The sequence below is a fragment of the Eulemur rufifrons genome, chromosome 11 (assembly GCF_041146395.1).
Source record: "Eulemur rufifrons isolate Redbay chromosome 11, OSU_ERuf_1, whole genome shotgun sequence".
Taxonomy (NCBI): Eukaryota; Metazoa; Chordata; class Mammalia; order Primates; family Lemuridae; genus Eulemur; species Eulemur rufifrons.
In genome coordinates, this window is record NC_090993.1 from 13,268,066 (window position 1) to 13,287,866 (window position 19,801).

General features: G+C 56.9%; 1 protein-coding gene across 1 annotated transcript in view; it reads right to left on the reverse strand.

Moving 5' to 3' along the window:
* The window catches only part of GALNT2 (polypeptide N-acetylgalactosaminyltransferase 2), a 192,442-nt gene that overhangs the window by 9,031 nt on the left and 163,610 nt on the right, over positions 1-19,801 (reverse strand). Inside the window, exons 9-14 of the mRNA XM_069484577.1 lie at positions 16,883-16,970; positions 15,833-15,936; positions 11,114-11,240; positions 5,482-5,574; positions 5,137-5,220; positions 2,830-2,956 (exon numbers count right to left, since the gene is read on the reverse strand). Coding sequence (XP_069340678.1) covers positions 2,830-2,956; positions 5,137-5,220; positions 5,482-5,574; positions 11,114-11,240; positions 15,833-15,936; positions 16,883-16,970 — 623 coding nt within the window. The remainder of the gene's footprint in view (positions 1-2,829; positions 2,957-5,136; positions 5,221-5,481; positions 5,575-11,113; positions 11,241-15,832; positions 15,937-16,882; positions 16,971-19,801) is intronic.

Consider the following 19,801-nt stretch of genomic DNA (forward strand, 5'->3'; position numbering starts at 1 on the left):
TTTCAATTATCTGAATTTGTAAAGTCAACTGCATAAATATTTAAGGAATGCTTTTTTGAGCTGCCACTCTTAAAAAGCAAGGCCGTTAATTTTCCCGTTTCCTGTGTGTCTGCTGGGGCTCGGCCGGAAGCCAGATAGAAAACCTCACTCTAGCCAAGCGCCGTGCCCTGTTTTCAGTTAGGAAATGTTATCCACCCTCTCGTTTCTCATCCGAGTGGCACACCACCCGGAAGTGTCGCGTCCTATTGGTCCAGAGAGGACTTACTCATGGTGGGTCACGACCTGGAACATCGCAACAGCAGCAAGCACCGTCTCTGGCTTCCTGTCGCCTCCGGAACTGCACCAATACGCTAGCCACTGGCCACACGTAGCTATTTAAATTTAAATTCATTAAAATTAAAATTTTGATTCACACCAGACCTATCTCAAGAGCTCCGTAACCACGTGGCTGCCGTACGGAGTGGCGCCGATCTCCAACGTCACAGCGCGCGGTCGTGCTGGATAGCAATGACGGGACAGCGCTCGCTGCCTGAGACTGGCCCCTGGAGCACGGTGCTCCCAGGGGACTGGGTGAGGACATCCTGTCATCGCGCTGCCGCCCGCCACGTCACACCCGCCCATGCGACCGTCTCTGCCGCTAGAAAACACCCCAGCTTAGCTCCGCATCTAGGATCACTTCAAAGACCTGGGGCCCTCCAGCCCTCGCTGGGCGTGGAAGCCGGCCTGAGTCTTCTGCGAGGGCTCTCTGGGGACTCCCGAGTGCGGTCCCTGCGGGGGGACTGAGTGGGCGGGAATGAGGCGGGGCGGCAGCAGTATCTTCGGGAAAGGGAGGAAAGCTGACGGCTGCCCAAGAGCAACAGGGAAAAGCGAAGCCCGAGTGCAGGGAAGCGCCCAGCAGATCCGATCTGTCTCTGCCTCGTGACAGCCCTGAGCCGACCCCTGGGGTCTGCGAGAGGCAGACAAGGAGCCGATGTCACAGCAAGGTCAGGGCTGTGGCCACCCCTCGGCACAGCCCCTCTGCTCAGCACCCCACAGCGCAGAGAGGAGGTCCCAGAGCCCCCCTGCTAGGCAGGGCCATAGCATGGTCCGGAGGCAGACACGGGCTTCCTCCTGGGAGCCTGAGGGCAAAGTCTCCACCTTTCGCAGGGTGGGCTCTCCGTCCTGTGCCATCAGCCGTGCGGTAGCTTAGCGTGCACCAGCGAGTGGGGCCTAGCCGGTCACAGAGCCCAGGGAAGCCCTAGCTGGTGCCCGAGACTCCGACCAGGAAATAAATCCCGCAGGACGAGCCTGGACACATGGCATTTAAATGCTCCGTAGTGCAAGACACGTCACTTCCGGCAGAGCCGCCGAAACAGAGAGGACTGAGCCATCCAACGGACACGAATCACCAGAACGCTGAGGATGGGACAGAGGGGGCCCGGCGTAAACACGGAGCTGCGCCCCCTGGGGGTGACAGAAACGCTGAAACCCAGACAGCGCAGAACTTGGGTCGGCACCTCCTGTTTCGTAATCCACAGACTAAAGGTGGGCTTCACCCGGCCCCACCCAATGGTCCTGATTTCTGCATTTGGTGAGAAGACACATAGGAGCCCACGTGTCACAGGTCTAAATATTTAAAACCAATGAGTCAGCCACGCAGGAAGGCTGGCGTGTGCTCCCCGAAGCCCGTGGCCTGTTCCCTGGGCGCCTCCTCCAGCCCCAGAGGCTGGGACGGAGGTGGGGCCCTGGGAACGGCACACGTGCTGGGCGGGGGGGAGCTGGGCCAGGCCCTGGACACTTGTCCCCTGCCCGATGCCCTGTGCCAGCTGGAGACCGGCCCAGGCAAGCCCTGAGGCAGGCAGGCTCCCCTCTTGGATCTAATTTACGAAGTCCTGGCCGTTCTAGGCAACCGATGAAACTACATCAGCAAGTGGAGAAAGGAGCCAGTGTTTGGGGATCGTGGTCTGTCTGGACACTCACCTGGGGGATTTGGAACAGCCAAGTTCACGGAAAAGCAGGCGCCCCTTTCAAAAATACTTCTAGTTAAAGAAGTGTTATGGGATCAAGAAATTTGGGATACATACACTGAGTTCAACGGTCTGTTTGGTTTTCTTTTAACTCACGCCTTCTTGGTGCCAGGCAGGTTTTCAAGAAGGGGGACAGGAGAACACAGCAGCGCCCAAGCGTTTCTGCGCATCAAATGCACGTGCCACCCACTCCCTGCTACCATCTCACGGGATAGCTGCTCGGACGCACGGGGCACCGCTGGGCCCCACAAGCCTTGGCTCCGTTTCTCCTTCCTGTGACGGGAGGTGGTGGGATTTTATGCCTCTAGGAAAGGGCGTACGCACACTGAAGCAATTAATAATTAACATTTTATATCTCAAGCTGTAATTATCTAACAGGCAGGGGACGCCGACAGCCAGCAGCCCAGTGCCCATGGTTAAGCATCTATTACCAGGGCCACTAGGCTGTCACAGTCAGGCCAGACGCAGATGCAGACGCAGAACTGGAGCCTTGGGGGGAGTGCACATGGCAGGGAGGACGGAGGTGGCAGGAAGACTAAGGCCACCAGCCCTGCAACCGTCAACTCTGACCAGTGTGCCTGCCCCTTGCCACTGCACCACCTGGCCTGAAGCTGGTGATGGGCTCGCTGAGTCAGTCCAGGTCTGTGACACCCCAGCTGCCCCTGAGGCTGGTGACCAAAGATGCTGTGACCAGCAGGAGCCCGGAGCTTCCTCCCAGACAGCTCCCAGCACAGGAGAAAGGTGGCGGCCAGGACCTCTGCGCTCCGGACCCACCCCTGCTCTCTCCGGGCCTGCAGGTGATCGAGCTCACCCGTACACGTACCTGGTTTCCCCCAGCATTGTGACATTCATAAACTCCAACAACACCGTCAGCAAAATGTCCCAAAGTGTCGAGGCAGTTGGTTCCCTGCTGCAAGGCCCCGAAAGCTATATCCTGGTGGTCTGGAACCCTGGAAAGCAACGTGAGAATCAGCTGCTTAATTCCACACGGCCCGGCTACTGGCCGCCTACCCCTCTGCTCCGCGGCGCCAGCACACAGGTGGCATCGTCGTGCCCTCCCCGCCACGGGCAGGGTGTGCCAGCGGCCCAGCAATGCCCCCGGCCCAGATGTCTGTCCCACTCTTTCAGATTTTAAGTTGGAGACACGTTCTTTACGTTCTGCATCAGGAAGGAAATTTGCTCTTGAAAAGAAAAGCAATTGACACTCTTCAAGGTTAGTCTTATTGGAAGTCATTTAGAAAATCAATCAGTGTGGTCAGATCCCGCTGCCTCGAACTTTCCCGCAGACTTGGGGTCTGACCTTTACCCTGTCAAGGGGGAAAAACGAGTGGACCTGGCAGGTGGCTCGACACAAACAGAGCGAGGGCCTCACGCTTCGGAACCGGCCCCGGACCTCGGCCCACCTTGCCAGGTGCTGCCCGTGTGGTGCTTTAGGCGAGACCCACTGTCCCTGCCCCTCAAGCTGCTCTTGCGCACGTGCCCGTGGAAGAGGCCTGCCGAGAGTATCACATAAAACACGTCGTGTCACGCATTCAGCTCAACTGCTTCTTGGCGTTTTGGCTAAGATCAAGTGTCGCACTGAGCCCAGGGCCTGGCCCCGAGGACGCGCTCAGTAAATGGCAGCGATTATTAAAGACACAGTAGAACTGTGATGCTGGAGCCTCCCTGCCCTGCACAGACGGGGGGAGCAGGTTCGCCAGCCGGCACGGTGCCAAGTGTCTTAGACGTGGTCTTGAGTGGGTGCAGGGCCCGGCATCACCCCGATCGTGGGCAACCTCAGCGAGAAACTACGCATTTAACGTCGCTCTGTCTGGCACCCTCATCCACCACGTCACAGGGGGCTGTGACAGCAAAGCAAAGTGAGGACCTTCACGGGGCTAAAATCCACCGTGGGGGGACAGAGGATGGCCAGGGGTTTCCCACGGGTGACCATCGCTGCTCTTGCTCCCAGCGAAAGCCGTCCTGCACCGAGGCGGTCGGAGGCAGGAGGATGCGTGTTCTGCCCGCCTTCCCTGGGGGCACGGGTGCCAGGCATCTCGCGCATCTTTTGGAAGCAGAGGGGCAGTTCCCGAGGGTTAACGAGCCAGCGGCAGCGGCAGCGGGGCACGATCCCTAACCGCCCAACACATCTCCGCGCCGCGGGCTCCGAAGGCGCCGTCAGCAGAAAGATGGTGGCGGCGGCGACTCCTGCGCTCACAGTCACCGTGCCGGAGACACGAGTCGCTGCACAGCGCTCCGGGAACACTCAGAATAAGGAATGTGCCACATTAAGGCACGACCTGCCCGACAGTCCCTTTACGAAGATGAAGTTCCAATGGCTCCCGAAACCCAGCGGCTCTGCAGGCTTCTGACGGGTTATTGGCAGCCCCGTAGCACGGGAGCCCTGTGAGCTTCAGACGGAGGCCGCCTGCAGAACCGAGGCTGGGGAGTATTTCGCCATCACCGATCCCCCAGCACGGACACAGGGCGCTGGCGTGACCACGCTCGTTTCACGTGGGATTAGCCCAGCCTGGGGCAGGAAGCCCGAGCTCAGCGCCCCGTGCTCCGAGCCGCTGTTGGGGCCGTTACCTGCTGGCCCACGGGAGGGACAGCAACACCCAGCGAGCCAAAGCCAAATGGGCAGTGACAGGGCTGATGTGCTCTTCTGTCTCTTCCCTAGCCGGCCCGGCTCCCTGCCGCCCCATGCTCGGTGAGGGCCGTGGCAGGGGTGTGCACACCAGAGCAGCAGGTGCAGGAGCTGGGCGGGAGGGATCGAGGGCAGGGAGCACAGCGCACTCAGTCCCGGAGGCTGGGGACTGCGTCTCAGGCCACTCCAGGAGCCCGTGAGACATGGGGCCTCGGGGTCCCCCACCTGGCACCCTACCAGTGAAGGCAGGTGGAACAAGCTAACACGGGGTGAGGCCTCGCACTGCTGCCAGGGCCATGCAGAGTAGGCGGGGACTCTGCAGGGACAGAGCTGCTCGGGAAGCCGTTCTCAGGGTGCTCGGGGACGGCGGTGGGGGAGGACACGCGCTCTCGCTGGTCGCCTGCAGTGCGACCCCCACTTCCCCTCCGGAAGCCTCTGCTGCCTCTCTGAGCTTGTCTGCTTCTGAGCCCCTGCACGGTGACACCCGGCTCCCTGGGGACTTACCTCAACTCCGGATAGACATTTTCAAGGTACCATTTGAAAGGCTTGCAGTTAAGTTTCTTTCTCAGCTCCAATCTGCTCTGAATACTGGAGAAGGAAATAAGATTCTTTTATACACTTTAAGGATGGACAGACTCTCTACATCAAAAAGGAAAATCTGCCGATGAGAACAGGGTTGGGGTTGGGGTTGGGGCAGGTGCATAGCAGGGACGGCCCAGGTTCCTGTGCCCGAGAGCCCACCTGGCCTCCAGCGGAAGGCCCTGCTGACCACCGGGCAGCTGTTGCCACCACTGCCCCGGCCCCCGCCACAGGGTCCCCACAGGCACGAGAAGGCAGAGGAGCACTTACTTCCCGTAAGGGACGTTCCTGGCGGAAGGCACTGCCGCGTAGTAGAAATTTTTGTACTCGTCCATCCAGACCTCTGCTGCCCGGCGGGTGTTGCTAGAAACAAAATAAATCTTCCTGAGGCGCGATTCGCTTTCTCTTTCTGAGCATCTTTCCGCCTGCACCCGTGTGCTGGGAGCGCGGGGGAGGAAGGTCCCTGCACGTGTGTGGCCGCTCCAGCCGGGACGCCTGGCACCCGGCACGCCCGGCGCCCGGCAGAGAGGAGGCCGCCCGCTCGGCGCCCAGGCTGGATCTGCGGGGCCGGTGCCCGGCGGTGCTCATCGAACCGTCACGACTGCTTCCCGGTCTTTCACCGCGCACAGAGGGACAAACGGCCAGAGTCACAGTCACAACTGCTGCACAAGCAGGTGTTTTAAAGAAGGGACTGGGGCCGCATGGTAACGAAGTACAGATGAAGAGCCACTCTGGAATAGCCCGTGTCGTATTAACACACCCTCAGAGGGCGGCGGCCACAGAGCACGGCAAGGGCTTTCACAGTCTGACTGTGACACTGCCAGACAGCTCTGGGGACAGGTTACGACTAGGTGCCAGCGACTGTTAAAACCGCTTTCTTCTGCGCAGACCTGAGCTGAGAGTCCTGTCTGGACTAGGAACGGTGACGTGACGGGGCGGCAGCTCCACGCACCTGGTCTGGAGCCCCTACCACGCTGTGCTCGGGCACACGGAGCAGGCCTTGCCAGCAGGGAAGAAAAGCACACGCTTCTATCTCACCGTCACGGAGGAACCACGATTGCTGATAAACAAAGCCCTGGGACGAGCTACTCTCGAACGCACGGCATGTATTAAAGGCTGCCCTGTGCACGGGGGTCGGCAGCACGTCCTGCCAACACTCTTTTTAAAGCAACCAGGAAGTAGCGTCAGCACAGTAGGCCCCCTTTGCTCCCATGTCCTGACCTCAGTTCGAGGCAGGCTCACGCCTCAGGCTACAGCTGACCTCCTGAAGAACCCACGACCAAGGCACTCTGCTCCTCCAAAATAAACAGAGTAGGGAGGCGGTGTTTGCTTTTAAACACAATTCTTTTTCTCCGCCATAAAGGCCCCTTTTAAATAGCGAGCTTTCCACATTATCTGAGCTACAATTATTAAAATAATTTCTGTTTGGGGCCTATATCTTTCATATAAAGTCAATACATACCTTTTTTCTTTTTTTTTTTTTTTGAGACAGAGTCTCACTCTGTTGCCCAGGCTAGAGTGAGTGCCGTGGCGTCAGCCTAGCTCACAGCAACCTCAAACTCCTGAGCTCAAGTGATCCTCCTGTCTCAGCCTCCCGAGTAGCTGGGACTACAGGCATGCACCACCATGCCCGGCTAATTTTTTCTGTATATATTTTTAGCTGTCCATATCATTTCTTTCTGTTTTTTAGTAGAGATGGGGTCTCGCTCTTGCTCAGGCTGGTCTCGAACTCCTGAGCTCAAACGATCCGCCCACCTCGGCCTCCCAGAGTGCTAGGATTACAGGCGTGAGCCACCGCGCCCGGCCCCTTTTTTCTTTTAATGAAGCAGAATATGTATGACGATTCAAGAGACAGACAGGACAATATGAACATACCCGTGCCCTGACCAAGCACTTCTAGAAATTTACCTCCAGGAAATAAATTAACTAGGAATAAAAAAAATGTGAAAATATGGTCACTTCAGTGTTGTGTATAATGGAAAAAAAAAAAAAAAAGAGAGACTGTAGGTCCAAATATACAGAAGTGATCAAATAAACGGAATATTCTATGACCACTAAAAACACAGGTGTACATCCTGCATCCTATGTGTTGACACGAATGAGGGTCTGGACTTGTGTGACAATAAAACGGATCGCAGAATGGGGGGGGTGTGGAGGCAGAAGGGGGGTGAGCGAGCAGGAGAGGGAGACAGAGACAGATACTGATTGAGAGACTGATTGGCCAAATTAGCAGAGTGCTATGGTACAGTTTGGTTTGGTGATGAGATTGATTATTTTTTACATTCTCTCTGTAAAAAAAAAAAACTTATACACACACACACACACACAGCGAGTGCTTAAGTGCTGGGGGATACTGGATTGTACAAGTATTATTTCTCAGGGGGCCATTAAATATTCCTAGTGGGAAGTGGGGGTCTTGCCTAGCGACCTAGGCCTTAACCTCTCTGGAGGTGTGACTTCAGCCCCCTGGCAACTGGATTTCCCCATGTGGAAAACGAAAGAATCTGATTCAAGGATGTCCTGGGTCCCTTTCAACCCTAAAGCCTTTTATAAATTCTAATCACAGTGTTTTAAAATCACCTAAATCCTTAAGTGATTAAGTACGTTCTTAATTCCCAAATGCAAAGCAATACTTTTCTGTCTTATGAATAAAAAAGGTACCTACGTAGCCTCGCAGAATGACCTTCCCGTGTCACTCAGGGCCCGTTCCTTTCCTTCATTTACTTGTTGGTTCATTTGGGTGTTTACTAGGAGCCTGTCACGTGCCAACTGTCTTGCAGGTGCTACAGATACAGCGGCACTTTACCCAGGCCTCCCTGGCTTTGGCTAGTATTTAGATGCTACTCCACAGTTAATGTCACATTTTACAGGTTCAGCATCCCTGATACAAAAATCTGAAACCTGAAATGCTCCAAAATCCAAAACTTTTTGAGCACGGACACGAGATAGTGACACCCTTGCTTTCTGATGGTTCAATATACGCAAACTTTGTTTCATGCACAAAATTATTAAGAGGATTATATACAATTATCTTCAGCCTGTACGTATAAGGTGTATATAAAACACAAATACATTTCACATCTAGAATGGGGTCCTATCCTCAAGATATCTCACTATATGCAAATATTTCAGATTCCAAAAAAATCCAAAACACGTCTGGTCCCAGGCATTTCAGGAAAAAGATACTCAACCTGTGTAGAAAGTTAAGAGAACTTGGAGCTGGAAATACAGGCGTGTGAGGCCAGCCTCCCTCTCTCAGGTGAGTCAGTGGAGGCGCAGGGCCGCCTTGCTGAAGGCCGACAGCCGCCTCTTGCGACAGGCCCAGGCTGCCCCCGCGCTGAAACCCTGGGTCTCTAGGACAAAGGCTCCCGGGCTGCGAAACGCAACTGAAAATGTCTCTCTTTTAACAAAGAGCACAATGTCTTGTGTATTTTAACATCCTGTTTTCTGGGATCCCACTGTTGCAGGCAGTTATCAATGGCTTTGACCCGGGGAATTTGCTCTGTTCGTAAAAAAGCTTTCTGGAAAGACTCTCCTGTTGCCTCAGGGAAAAAGCACGTGTATCAGTGTGTGTTTGGCTTTGTGAAGCTTGTTGTATAAGATCATATTTTCGTTTTTAAAAAGGGAGCAAAAACGAAGCTCAGACATTTGTGAAAACATACACCGAGGGAAGGTAATTTGGTCAGAAGCGTTGTTATTTTGGCTTCTGCTAAAGTTTCCTCAGAAATCAGATTCTCTATGCTAAAAATACAACTCCTGTACAACATGCGTATTGTGTGATTTGTCCTTAGTAAAAGTAAAAAATGCTAGATAAAGGACAAGATAGGGGTCCCCGTGCACCGGCCCGTCCTGTCTAGCAGGGGCAGCAACACAGGTGAGAGCAACACTCGGCTTCTTGCCCTGCCTCCCTGTCTCTGTCCCCTGCCGGCACACGCACCTGTCTCACACAGAGCCAGATCTGCCCGTCTCCGCTGCTGCACACCTGCTCCAGGTACTGTCACGCCTCGCTTAACTGCGGACACATTCTGAGAAGTGCATCGTTGGGCAATGTGGCACTGTGTCAACGTCACAGAGTTGCTGACACAAACGTGGGTGGCAGAGCCTGCTGACCCCTAGGCCACAGGGGACAGCCCATCGCTCCAGGGCCACACACCTGCACGGCGTGCGATTGTGCGGGATCCTGCAGGCAGTCGCAACACAGTGGCAAGTATTTGCGTATGTAAACACACCGAGACGCAGAGAAGGTACAGTGGACAGATGGTACCAGGCTCGTACCACCGTCACTGAAAGGACACTGTTACGAGGCACCTGACTGCATCTCATCTCTGGCCTGGGCTATTGCAACAGTCTCACGGGCTTCCCTCCCCCATCCCCGGCACCCACAGCAGAGGGGACATTTGCACCATCGTTACACTGTGGTGTCACCTCCGTGCCGCCCTCCACCCAGCAGCCAGAAGGACCTTTCCAAAGCGTAGAGAAGTCAGGCACCTGCTTATGGCCTCCTCCAGCATCAAGCAACAGCCAGAGTTTCCCACGACCTGCCCCGGCCCGCCTGGCTCCGCTGCCCCACCCCTGTCCCCTCCCGCTCCAGGCTCCAGCAACCCCGGCTTCCTGCTGCTTCTCAGTCCTTGTCTCAGCAGCCTGGACCTGCTCCTCCCCCGGGAGCCCGGTGCCTTGGGTCCCACGGCAACCTCCGCCCCACCGTGCAGGTCTAACCTCACACGTCACCTCCCCAGAGTTTCCCCGCGTGTCCTTTCCACCCTGCAAACCTCTCCCCTGCACGCTCGACCGCATGTCAGCATTTTATCTTCTTCGTGGCATTTTTTACTATTTGAAACTATCTTATTTAGCTGTGTATGTGTTTCACTGCCTACCCCGACCAGAAGGTAACCTCGCCAAGGTCTGACTTGCACCCGGTTTTGCTGTGAGCATCTAAAAGAATTCCCTAGAAAAAACTTGGTCTGGCAGAGTAGTGACGTGCTATTTTTTTCTTCAGAAAGTCCTTCTTTTGGCATCTTCATGTTTACTAAAAGGTATCTATTATCTATCATAAACCACATCCCCGTATCATGATGTCTTTTTGATTAATATTTGCTATGGTTTGAACGTCTGTCCCCTCCAAAACCCATGGTAAGATTTAAATGCCATTGCGGCTGTGTTAAGGGGCGAGACCTTTAAGAGGCGATTAGGCCAACAGAGCTCCACCCTCCTGGCTGGGGCTGTGGGTTATGAAAGGGTGAGTTCGCCCCCTCTTGCCCTCCCGCGCGTGCTGGCGTCTCAGGCCCGCACCAGATGCCGGCGCCCTGACACGGGACTTCCCAGCCTCCAGAACCACGAGCCACTGAATTCTGTTCATTATAAATTCCCCAGTCTGTGGTTTTCTGCCACAGCAGCACCAAATAGACTAAGACAATACTGTTTTCAATTATACCTCGAATGGTATCAAATAAAAAAATATGTTTTATTTAAAATATTTTCCTATGACATTTTTGGGGTGCACAGTTCTAAGAACACTCACACATGGAGACCTGTGCGGCCACCGCAGGCAGGAGACAGAACGGTCCCACCTCCCACTTCAAACACCCCTGGTGTGCCTCTCTGCAGTCACGCTGCCCGCCCAGCCGGGCCGCCACTGGCCTGTCCCCCACACTGTTGTCCCTCTGAGACCACACGTGGGTGGGATCATGCATGCTGCTTCCTTCATGCAGCGTACGCCCTGAGAGGCGCCCGCACTGTCACCTGTGTGGGTGGCTTGTTCCTGTCCATTGCCACGGGGTGTGCTGTTGTGTGAATGTGCCACGTGCCCACTGAAGGACACCTGTTCCCAAACAGCCCAAGGTCAAGCCCAGTCTCAAGGGTGGTCAGCAACGTTCTGGTTCCCGCTCAGCCTCTCGCCACTTACCGGGCAAAGACAGTGCCGCTGCCACCCGGGAACGTGTAGGGGTGCTGCTTCCGGAACACGTGGCCCACTCGGCTGCACGGGATGATCTCCAGGCTGCCGCCACACTGCCACACGCGGAACGAGATCTCTGAGATGACGAACAAGACATGGGTGAACACAGAGGCTGCTTGGCGGCGGCAGCCACCCCAGATGGGGGGCCGAAGCTCCCCTGACCGTCCATCACGGGGCTCCTCCTGCTCTCATCAGCTGCTGAAGGGGCCTGATAAGGAACCGTCCCCTTCTAGAACATGGTCCAGAACTTTCCATAAGGGAGATGTTTGACACACCCTGGATCTCTAGACTCCACAGTACAATCACGAAAGTACGTTCACATGGAAGTATCTTTCAGATTCGCACTAGGAACCTTGAGACAAGAATGGTTCTTGATGTACTGGTATGTGGACACAAAGTCCTCTGGGCAGAAGATGGTGCATCTCCCAGCATCATCCTAGCTACCGACGGGTGAAGCGCTGCTCGGGTTCCTCCCCAGCTGGTTCACGGTCACGGACTGTTACAGCTGCGCTTGCTAAGTGGCAACACTGTCAGGAAAGGCAACAGTGAAGGCGTCTGAACATCCCAGCTGAGCCTCAGTGTTGGCCACTACAGACAACTGTGCTCCCTTCCTCTGGAACCTACTTTAAACTGACTGAGCACCAGTACCCATCTGGGCTTTCTCCGCCCAGGAAAAAAAATCCTTTCCCTTTAATCGCAAAATTTATATTTGTCGTTGTGCCTTAGCGGGCCTCAAGCCACCTGGCAAAATGCGCAGGAGCCTCATGGATTAGGGCAGTGACCGAGGACAGCTGGGTAAGCGACCGACATCTCTAAGCTGCCCGCTGACTCCTGCCAGTCGGTCACCCACTGGCTCAGGCCGGAACACTCCCTGGGGAGGCTCCCGCTGTCCACCTTCTTCAACACGGAATTTACCGGCAGGAGGAGGGTGACGCGTCGTGCCAGGCACCGCCACGCCAAGTCACACACACGCATCGCCCCAGGCACCGCCACGCCAAGTTACACACACGTCGTCCCAGGCACCGCTCACGCCAAGTTACACAGGCGTCGCCCCAGGCACCACCACGCCAAGTTACACACACGTCGCCCCAGGCACCGCTCACGCCAAGTTACACACACGTCGCCCCAGGCACCGCTCACGCCAAGTTACACAGGCGTCGCCCCAGGCACCGCCACGCCAAGTTACACACACGTCGTCCCAGGCACCGCTCACGCCAAGTTACACACACGTCGCCCCAGGCACCGCCACGCCAAGTTACACACACGTCGCCCCAGGCACCGCCACGCCAAGTTACACACACGTCGTCCCAGGCACCGCCACGCCAAGTTACACACACGTCGTCCCAGGCACCGCCACGCCAAGTTACACACACGTCGTCCCAGGCACCGCCACGCCAAGTTACACACACGTCGTCCCAGGCACCGCCACGCCAAGTTACACACACGTCGTCCCAGGCACCGCCACGCCAAGTTACACACACGTCGTCCCAGGCACCGCCACGCCAAGTTACACACACGTCGTCCCAGGCACCGCCACGCCAAGTTACACACACGTCGCCCCAGGCACCGCCACGCCAAGTTACACACACGTCGCCCCAGGCACCGCCACGCCAAGTTACACACACGTCGTCCCAGGCACCGCCACGCCAAGTTACACACACGCATCGCCCCAGGCACCACCACGCCAAGTTACACACACGTCGCCCCAGGCACCACCACGCCAAGTTACACACACGTCGTCCCAGGCACCACCACGCCAAGTTACACATATGTCGCCCCAGGCACTGCCACGCAGGGGGTCAGCGGTGCTCCCTCCCCGACCCACAGACACCTGCCTAGCAGGCACCTGCCCTCACCACCCTGCCCAGGTGCGCGCCTGGAGTCGGAGTGAGAGGTCCGGCCGAATGCGAAAAACCGAGTTTAAACAGAAAACTTAAGATACGATATTCTGGAAGGCTATTAAAATTTTTTCCTCGAAGACTTCACAAGGTTTGTATAAAAGGCCATTTTCCTCTGTATCATCTAAGCCCGCTAGGAGCACACTGGGAGGCAGAACAAAAATCTCCCGAATTAGCGGCCGTGGTGCAGGCCCGTTGGGAACAAAGTGACAGCGTCCCGGGCCACCGAATCCTCGGACAAGCAGCCCGGTCGGGGCAGCAGGCGCCCGGCCGTGCAGCACCGACCGGCAGGAAGCGCCACACCGGCCGGGCAGCTGGGCTTTCCACTCGGGACCCACAAACCAAAGCAGCAGGAAAAACCAGGGCCGTGTGGTCTGTGTGGCTGTTACGGGACTCCACTGACCGACTCCGCAGTCACATAAAACCGTGTGGCCGTGACCACCCATGCACAGGCAGGGAGGCGCTTCTGACTGCTTTTTACAGTGTTCAACACAACTTTGAGGAGCTGTCTGTATTTCAGGAAATAAGTTTGAACATACATTTGCATCACTGCAATGTTCAACACTGGGCCCAGGGAGGCCCCGGCTTCTCCACGGGGGGTGTGCCGGGTCAGTAGGGGGTCCGCTCGGAGTTCAGCTAGTTACTCTCCTTTCACTCTGATTTCGAGGGGACGCTATAACTGGAGGATGATGTCTCATGAAAACTTGGTGGCTTTTTAATTAGGCAGTTAGTGTCTGTATCTTGGCTGAGACCCTGGGCCAGGTGCACGACCTCTGTGGACCACATTCCCTTGGACAGTGCACACCTGATGACATACTGGAAGCACCCAGTGCCGCCCTCCCGTGGAGGGAAGGGACTGAGGACAAATGACGTCCCCAAGGACCCTCACCCCTACATCTTTAGAGCTCAGGGCCAGGTGCTTTGCCCTCCTTGGCAATTGCTGAAGCTGTGTAAGGACTCACGATATCAGCTGGCAGAGCCGGACGCTCTAGCAGTTCTGGTGGGGCACTCACTGCGGAGGCGGTTTTGGGTTTTACTCGGGCATCTCTGTCCCCCGTGCCTCTCCCAGCAAACACCCACAAAGGCCTCTGGGGCGGGACAACAGCTGGTGGCACGCACAGGACCCACAAGAAAAAGCCGGAAGCAACACTAAGGAGAGAGAAAGACTCACAGCGTGGCCTTTGCACGTGGAAAGCCCTGGGCTTGCTGAGTCTCCCAGTGAGAGGGGAGGGGTCCTCAAGAAGGACCAGTTAGCGCCAGCCAGGGCAGGGCAGATGCCCCGGCCTCGCCGGCACGGATGGGCTTGCAGGGTCCTGGCTCGCCCTGAGCCAACGCCCGTCAGGCCCTTACGAAGAGCCTCACACACAGCACGGCGGCTACGCAAGTAACACCCGGCTGACGACCCACCGGCTCCTGAAAACCAATTCTCCCCCTGCCCTGGTCTCCGGGTGAAATGTCTCCTTCGATAGAAACCAGCACCGCTACGCTCCGACACGGAATCCTGCTGGGATCTCACGGCCTCACCCGTGCTTTCAGCCAATAGCAGCCACACTGCGAAAAACCGCGTTGATTCTGAGAAACTGCCACCTAAGCGACGTGCTGTCCTGCTGTGTGGCCCTGGCCGGCTGGATTTCCACTAAGCCACCAGGGGACGCCTGTGGGACCAGGGGACTCAGAATTCTCTTCAGAAGGTTAACGGTCCTACAGCCTCCCACACTCAAGTGACTTCAATCCAAGCCTTGCTAAAGGTCAATGTATCCTTTAAAAAAATCCCCAGGAGTTTGAGTCACATCCCCCCCGTCCCACAGCGCAGTTACGAGTCCAAAGCACTTTCAGCATCAAATAGAGGCAGAGAAATCTTCCAGAGATGAGACGTTATCACCGACTCTAACATCATAAAACAATAGAAAAATAACAGGCCAGGCTAATCTTTTAGACTGACAAAATCCATCCAAGTCTCCAAGCAAAAACTAAAAACGGCAGTGGCCTCAATTTTGCTTCCCACCTTGTCCCTGTCCTCCCAGGGTGCAGCCACCCAAGGACGAATGTGAGTTAATACTCACCAGCCGAGGAGAACAAGCTCAGAGCTGCAAGTACTAGAAATTAAAGGCTTCAGATGAAACATGCAAAAATAAAACAAAATTTAAGCCCCCGCAAACCCTACACAAACAAGAGTCTTTTCATCTTTTATGCAGTAGATACGAGGCCACCAACATGGACCACAACATGTAAAATTTGACTGCCGCCAAACCTTGGTGAAAACTGCTGTGCGTGGGGTTAGCAAAAAAAAAAAAAAAGAAAAAACTACAAAAAAACCAAGGTTGAGAGGAGGAAACACCCAAATTAGAACCATTCACAAAAGGAGTCAGAAAAGATGAGATGCCAAGGCTCCCACCCCTCGCGATTCCCGTGGTTCCAATTCAGTCAATCCCACGGGCTCTGCCAGGCCTCACTCCCCACACGCCACAGCCAAACACGAGTCCGCGCACCTGGACTGTGTCCCCCACTTTTGCAAGCCTGCGTTCCAAATGCTCAGATTCAAATGACATTAAGGAGTTTGCGTTTCCTTTCAAAGACTGTACCTGTGCTCTGGCACCCTCCACTCTAACTTAGGGGGACACGCTCTAATGCCCAACCCCAGACGCTTCCCAGAGTGGAAGGGGTGGTGCTGTGTATGCGTTTGCAGGCATCAGTCACACCCACGAGGGGTCACCCCGGAGCCCCCAGGGCTGGGCGGGTTGCTGTCCCGAGACGAGGGGCTGCTGCGTACCCAGGTTCTCTCCTCCCCACACGTCCATCATCATGTCGTACTTCCCCAGCTCTTCAAAGTAGAACTTGTCCATCACGAACAGCCCACCGGCAATCATGGGGGTTCTGGAGAGGCAGAGAGAGGAGAGAAGGACAGGGCAAAGGTCAAGGTTAGACTGCCAGCACACTTACGCCAAGGCCACGGCCAGGCCCCTAACTGCAAGCTGACCTTCAGGACAGCCACACAGCCCCTGCCCCCTGCTGGGAGCCAGGACGCCCCTCTCTGCCTCACCACTGCTGCCCACAAGCGCCCCCACCCTGCCTGCCCGGATGCTTCCACGGTGGCAGGGGCTGGACCGAGCCCCCGCCACGAGGCAGTGGCTGCTGGCACTGGGCCACTGGCCGACAAGCCGCCACAGGCAAGGTACTTGGCCTTTCTGTGCCTCAGTTTCCTTATAGGGCAACTATGAGGATTGCAAAAGTCACAGGCAAGAAGCCCTGAGCACACGCAGGAAGCGCTCGGCAGCGTCAGCGCCACCGTCACCATCGTGGCTCGGGTGGCTCCTCTCTAGGCGGGAACCCACCACGTCCCCGGCAGCCGGGCAGGGGCCAGCGCGGCAGATGCCACGTCACTGACCTGCGCGCTGACGGACTCGCTGCCCTCGTGGAGAAGGCGGCCCGGCTCCCAGCCTCGGCTCGCTGCACGGCCTGCGGACCTTAAAGCCTGAGCTTTGCGGGCACAAGCCACCTCCTGAACAGCAGTGGCAGCCCAGACCCACGCTGGCCACCAGCCACCCCTCGCCCTGGTCCCCGAGGTCAGTTCGGGGACCCCACTCAGCTACGGAAAGTGCTCCACATTATAAACATGCGTGAACACACAGAACTGGCACGCGGGCCTTACAAATGTATGTTAGACGTCATCTGAGGAAAAGAAACCTCAAAGGTCTCTGTTCTACGACCTGGCGGCAGGTGAACAGCCCAACCAGGTGTCCGGGCAATGCAGGCCCTGCAGAGGGGCCAGAGCCTGGGGTCTCAGCGGGGAGGGACCCCTGGAAGGATGCCTGGGACTTACTTTATTGGGGCGACTGGGTTCCCCTGCCGGGACCGCCTCTGCTCGGGGGTCATATAATCCCACTTGAACACCAGGTTCCAGTCAAAACCTGCCGTCGGGGAAAGAAACAGGATGCTGACAAGACTGAGCGTTTGCTCCCGACACCCCCACCCCGTACAGCTTACAAACATTCGATACGTGAACAGGATTCAACCGAAACCAAAACAAAGCAAAAAACCCAAAGATGAGGAGGGGACAGAGGACCTGGGGGTGGCGCCAGGGGAGAGACCAGCGGGGAGGGCGCACTTAGAACCTTTTCCCTTCCCAGCCCAGAAACGGGGCAGCTTTCCAGACGCTGCAATGCACAAGAGCAAACACGCGGCAGGGACAGAGCCGGGGTCTGCGTGACGACGCCAGCGCTGGTCCCACGGCCGCCAGGAGGGAGGAAAAGGGGCACCCGGGTGGCCCGTGGCCACCACGCCTCTGCCACCACCCGTGGGGAAGGGGATGCTGCAGAGGGGACGAGGTGTCATTTGTTCCTTGGGCTGCAAACTTGATCTCTTCGGTATCTCTTGATGTACCCAAAACCGTCTCTGCGGCAGGAACGGCGCCAGGACTGGGCAGGCATATGGAAACTTCTAGGTGATGATGCGCCAAAGGAGCTGCAAACTGGGCCAACACGCTTTGATTTCGGATACAGACGGCACCTGTCCCATTTCATTCTTACAGTCCGCAGGCCACTGAGGACGGAAGATCCTGGGCCTGGTACCTGGGCGTGGTTTGGGTGTTGCGGGGCCCGAGGTCGGGGTCTCACTCACAAGGTACCGCACGTCGCACCCCACGGAGGCCGGCACCCACCTGCCGCAGCCGTCCCAGCGCACCAGGAGACGGCTTCTCGGCAAGCCCGCGGCTCGTGGTGCCACACAGCCGATTCCAAGGGTCTGACAGACAAACCTGATCACGCCAGGGCCGGCCACGGTTCAGCCCCACAGCTCTTGAGCCCTCTGCCCTCAGGCTCTTTGGCGACAAGGCTCTGCGATGGCCACGTTGCCGTTTCTCATCTGTGCGCTCCGAATGCAGGTCTGTCTGCCTGGACGGCCACAGTGACTGAAGGACGGGAAGTGGGGGCCCCTCCATCTCTGGGCCAGTCACGCCTGCTTTAGGGCAGTGTCCCCAACCTTTTTGGCTCCAGGGACCAGTTTCATGGAAGACAAATTTTCTACAGGCTGGGGGTGGGGGAGGCAGAGCCCACGGCCCGGCTTGTAACAGGCCACGGACGCCCAGGGTTGGGGACCACATTTACGGCTCCCGGGGAGGAAGCTCTCCCAGCTCCCTCACTGGGAGCAGAAGTGGCGGGGGCCGGGCAGCAGGGCAGTGACGCTCCGAGGAGACACACGCAGGCCCTGGCTGGGTTCACCGAGGCCCCTCAACTGCTGTGAAGCCCACCCAGAAAAACGACACCCTGGCTGGTTTGTCAACAGAGCACGCTAAAGGCCAACTGATGCCATGTTACCTTTATGTTTTTTTGATGATGATTATTATTTTTATTATGAATTCAGTCCAAAGAGATAAGCTATATTGAAGTTCTGCTAGGAATGTTGTCCTGGCTTTTTTTTCCTAGAGGAATTTCACGAAATGCTTGGAGTGAATGTGGCCCCCAGTCTTCTGACCCAGCCCGAAGCCTGCACCCACTCGACATCTGTCCTCACCCTGCTCTGACGTTGGCAGCAGCTGAGGGGAACAGCCCTCCCGGCCTCAGCTCCCCGAAGGCTCAGGGGAACATGGCAGGCCGGAAATGGGAGCTTTCTGGGCCTCCTCTTTAAAGCCCCCAAACGCTTTATTTCTCACCATTTGTTAGGAATCTCTCCAACTTTCCTGCTTCCCAACTTAAGTGCCTGCCCCGATGCTCACGGCCCCGGGTGGCAGGGCGGCACTGATGTCAGCGCAGAGCGCACACGGCTAATCCCACGGCGACCTCGTCGGGGGCAGGGTCACCGCCCCATTTCCCAGCCCCGAGGCCGAGGAGCCGGAGAGGCGGGCGGGGCCCACGTCCGAACCAGCCAGGGGGCGAGGCCCAATCTCACCCAACGGTCCCAGCACCCCGATCCCTGAGGTTAAGACCCAGCTTTATAGTTGTCTCCTCTTGACGTCAGACTGTCAGGTGACCTTCTGTCCAGCGTCTGTCTGGGGCAGTCCGTCTTCCAGTCGGTCAGAAATGCTGGGAGGTGGGAGAGAAGCCCCTCGTTTCACACACACCAGGGCGCTGACCGGCTGGAAAAGCGTTCGCTGAGTTCAGGTGTAAAGAATCCACAGTCTGGGGACGGCCACCGGTCTCCTTTCTAGTGAACAGATGACGAAGGCACGGGACAAGGACTTTTGACATCTTTCCGCGGCTCAGAGCAGCCTCTGCCGACGTGGTTCTCAGCGGAGCTCTCCGGCGTGGCTGCCACCCTGCCGAGCTCCGGCACTCTCTCACTGCCGTCTGTGGTGGAGCCCCGGGGCCCAGGCCACCCGTCTGCCTGCCTCAGTCCCAGGACCAGGAACAAGGAGGAAGAGCCCGGCGAGCCGTGACCGGCTTGGCAGAGCGGGCTGGGCTGACTCCCGGGCAGCCGTCGGCAGCGGGACGCACTCTGTGAGACCAGCAGTCTTCCAGGCACGGTCCCCAAACCCCGGGGGTCCACAGACCCTTCTGTGGGGCTGTGATGTCACACTACTCTATATTCACACTGAGACAAAAGCTCTCGCACGGCAGAGGCCGGGCCGGCGGGGACAGGACGCGTACTTGTCCCCCTCGAGTTTAACGCTGCCTGGGCTTCGGCGGCCAACGCGGCCAACGCCGACACAGCCCACACGGGAAAGGCTCTTCGGGGCTCTTGATAACTATTAAGAGGGCGGAGAGACAAATCACTCTTGGGGCTCTGTGGGGGTGGGCTTGAGGGG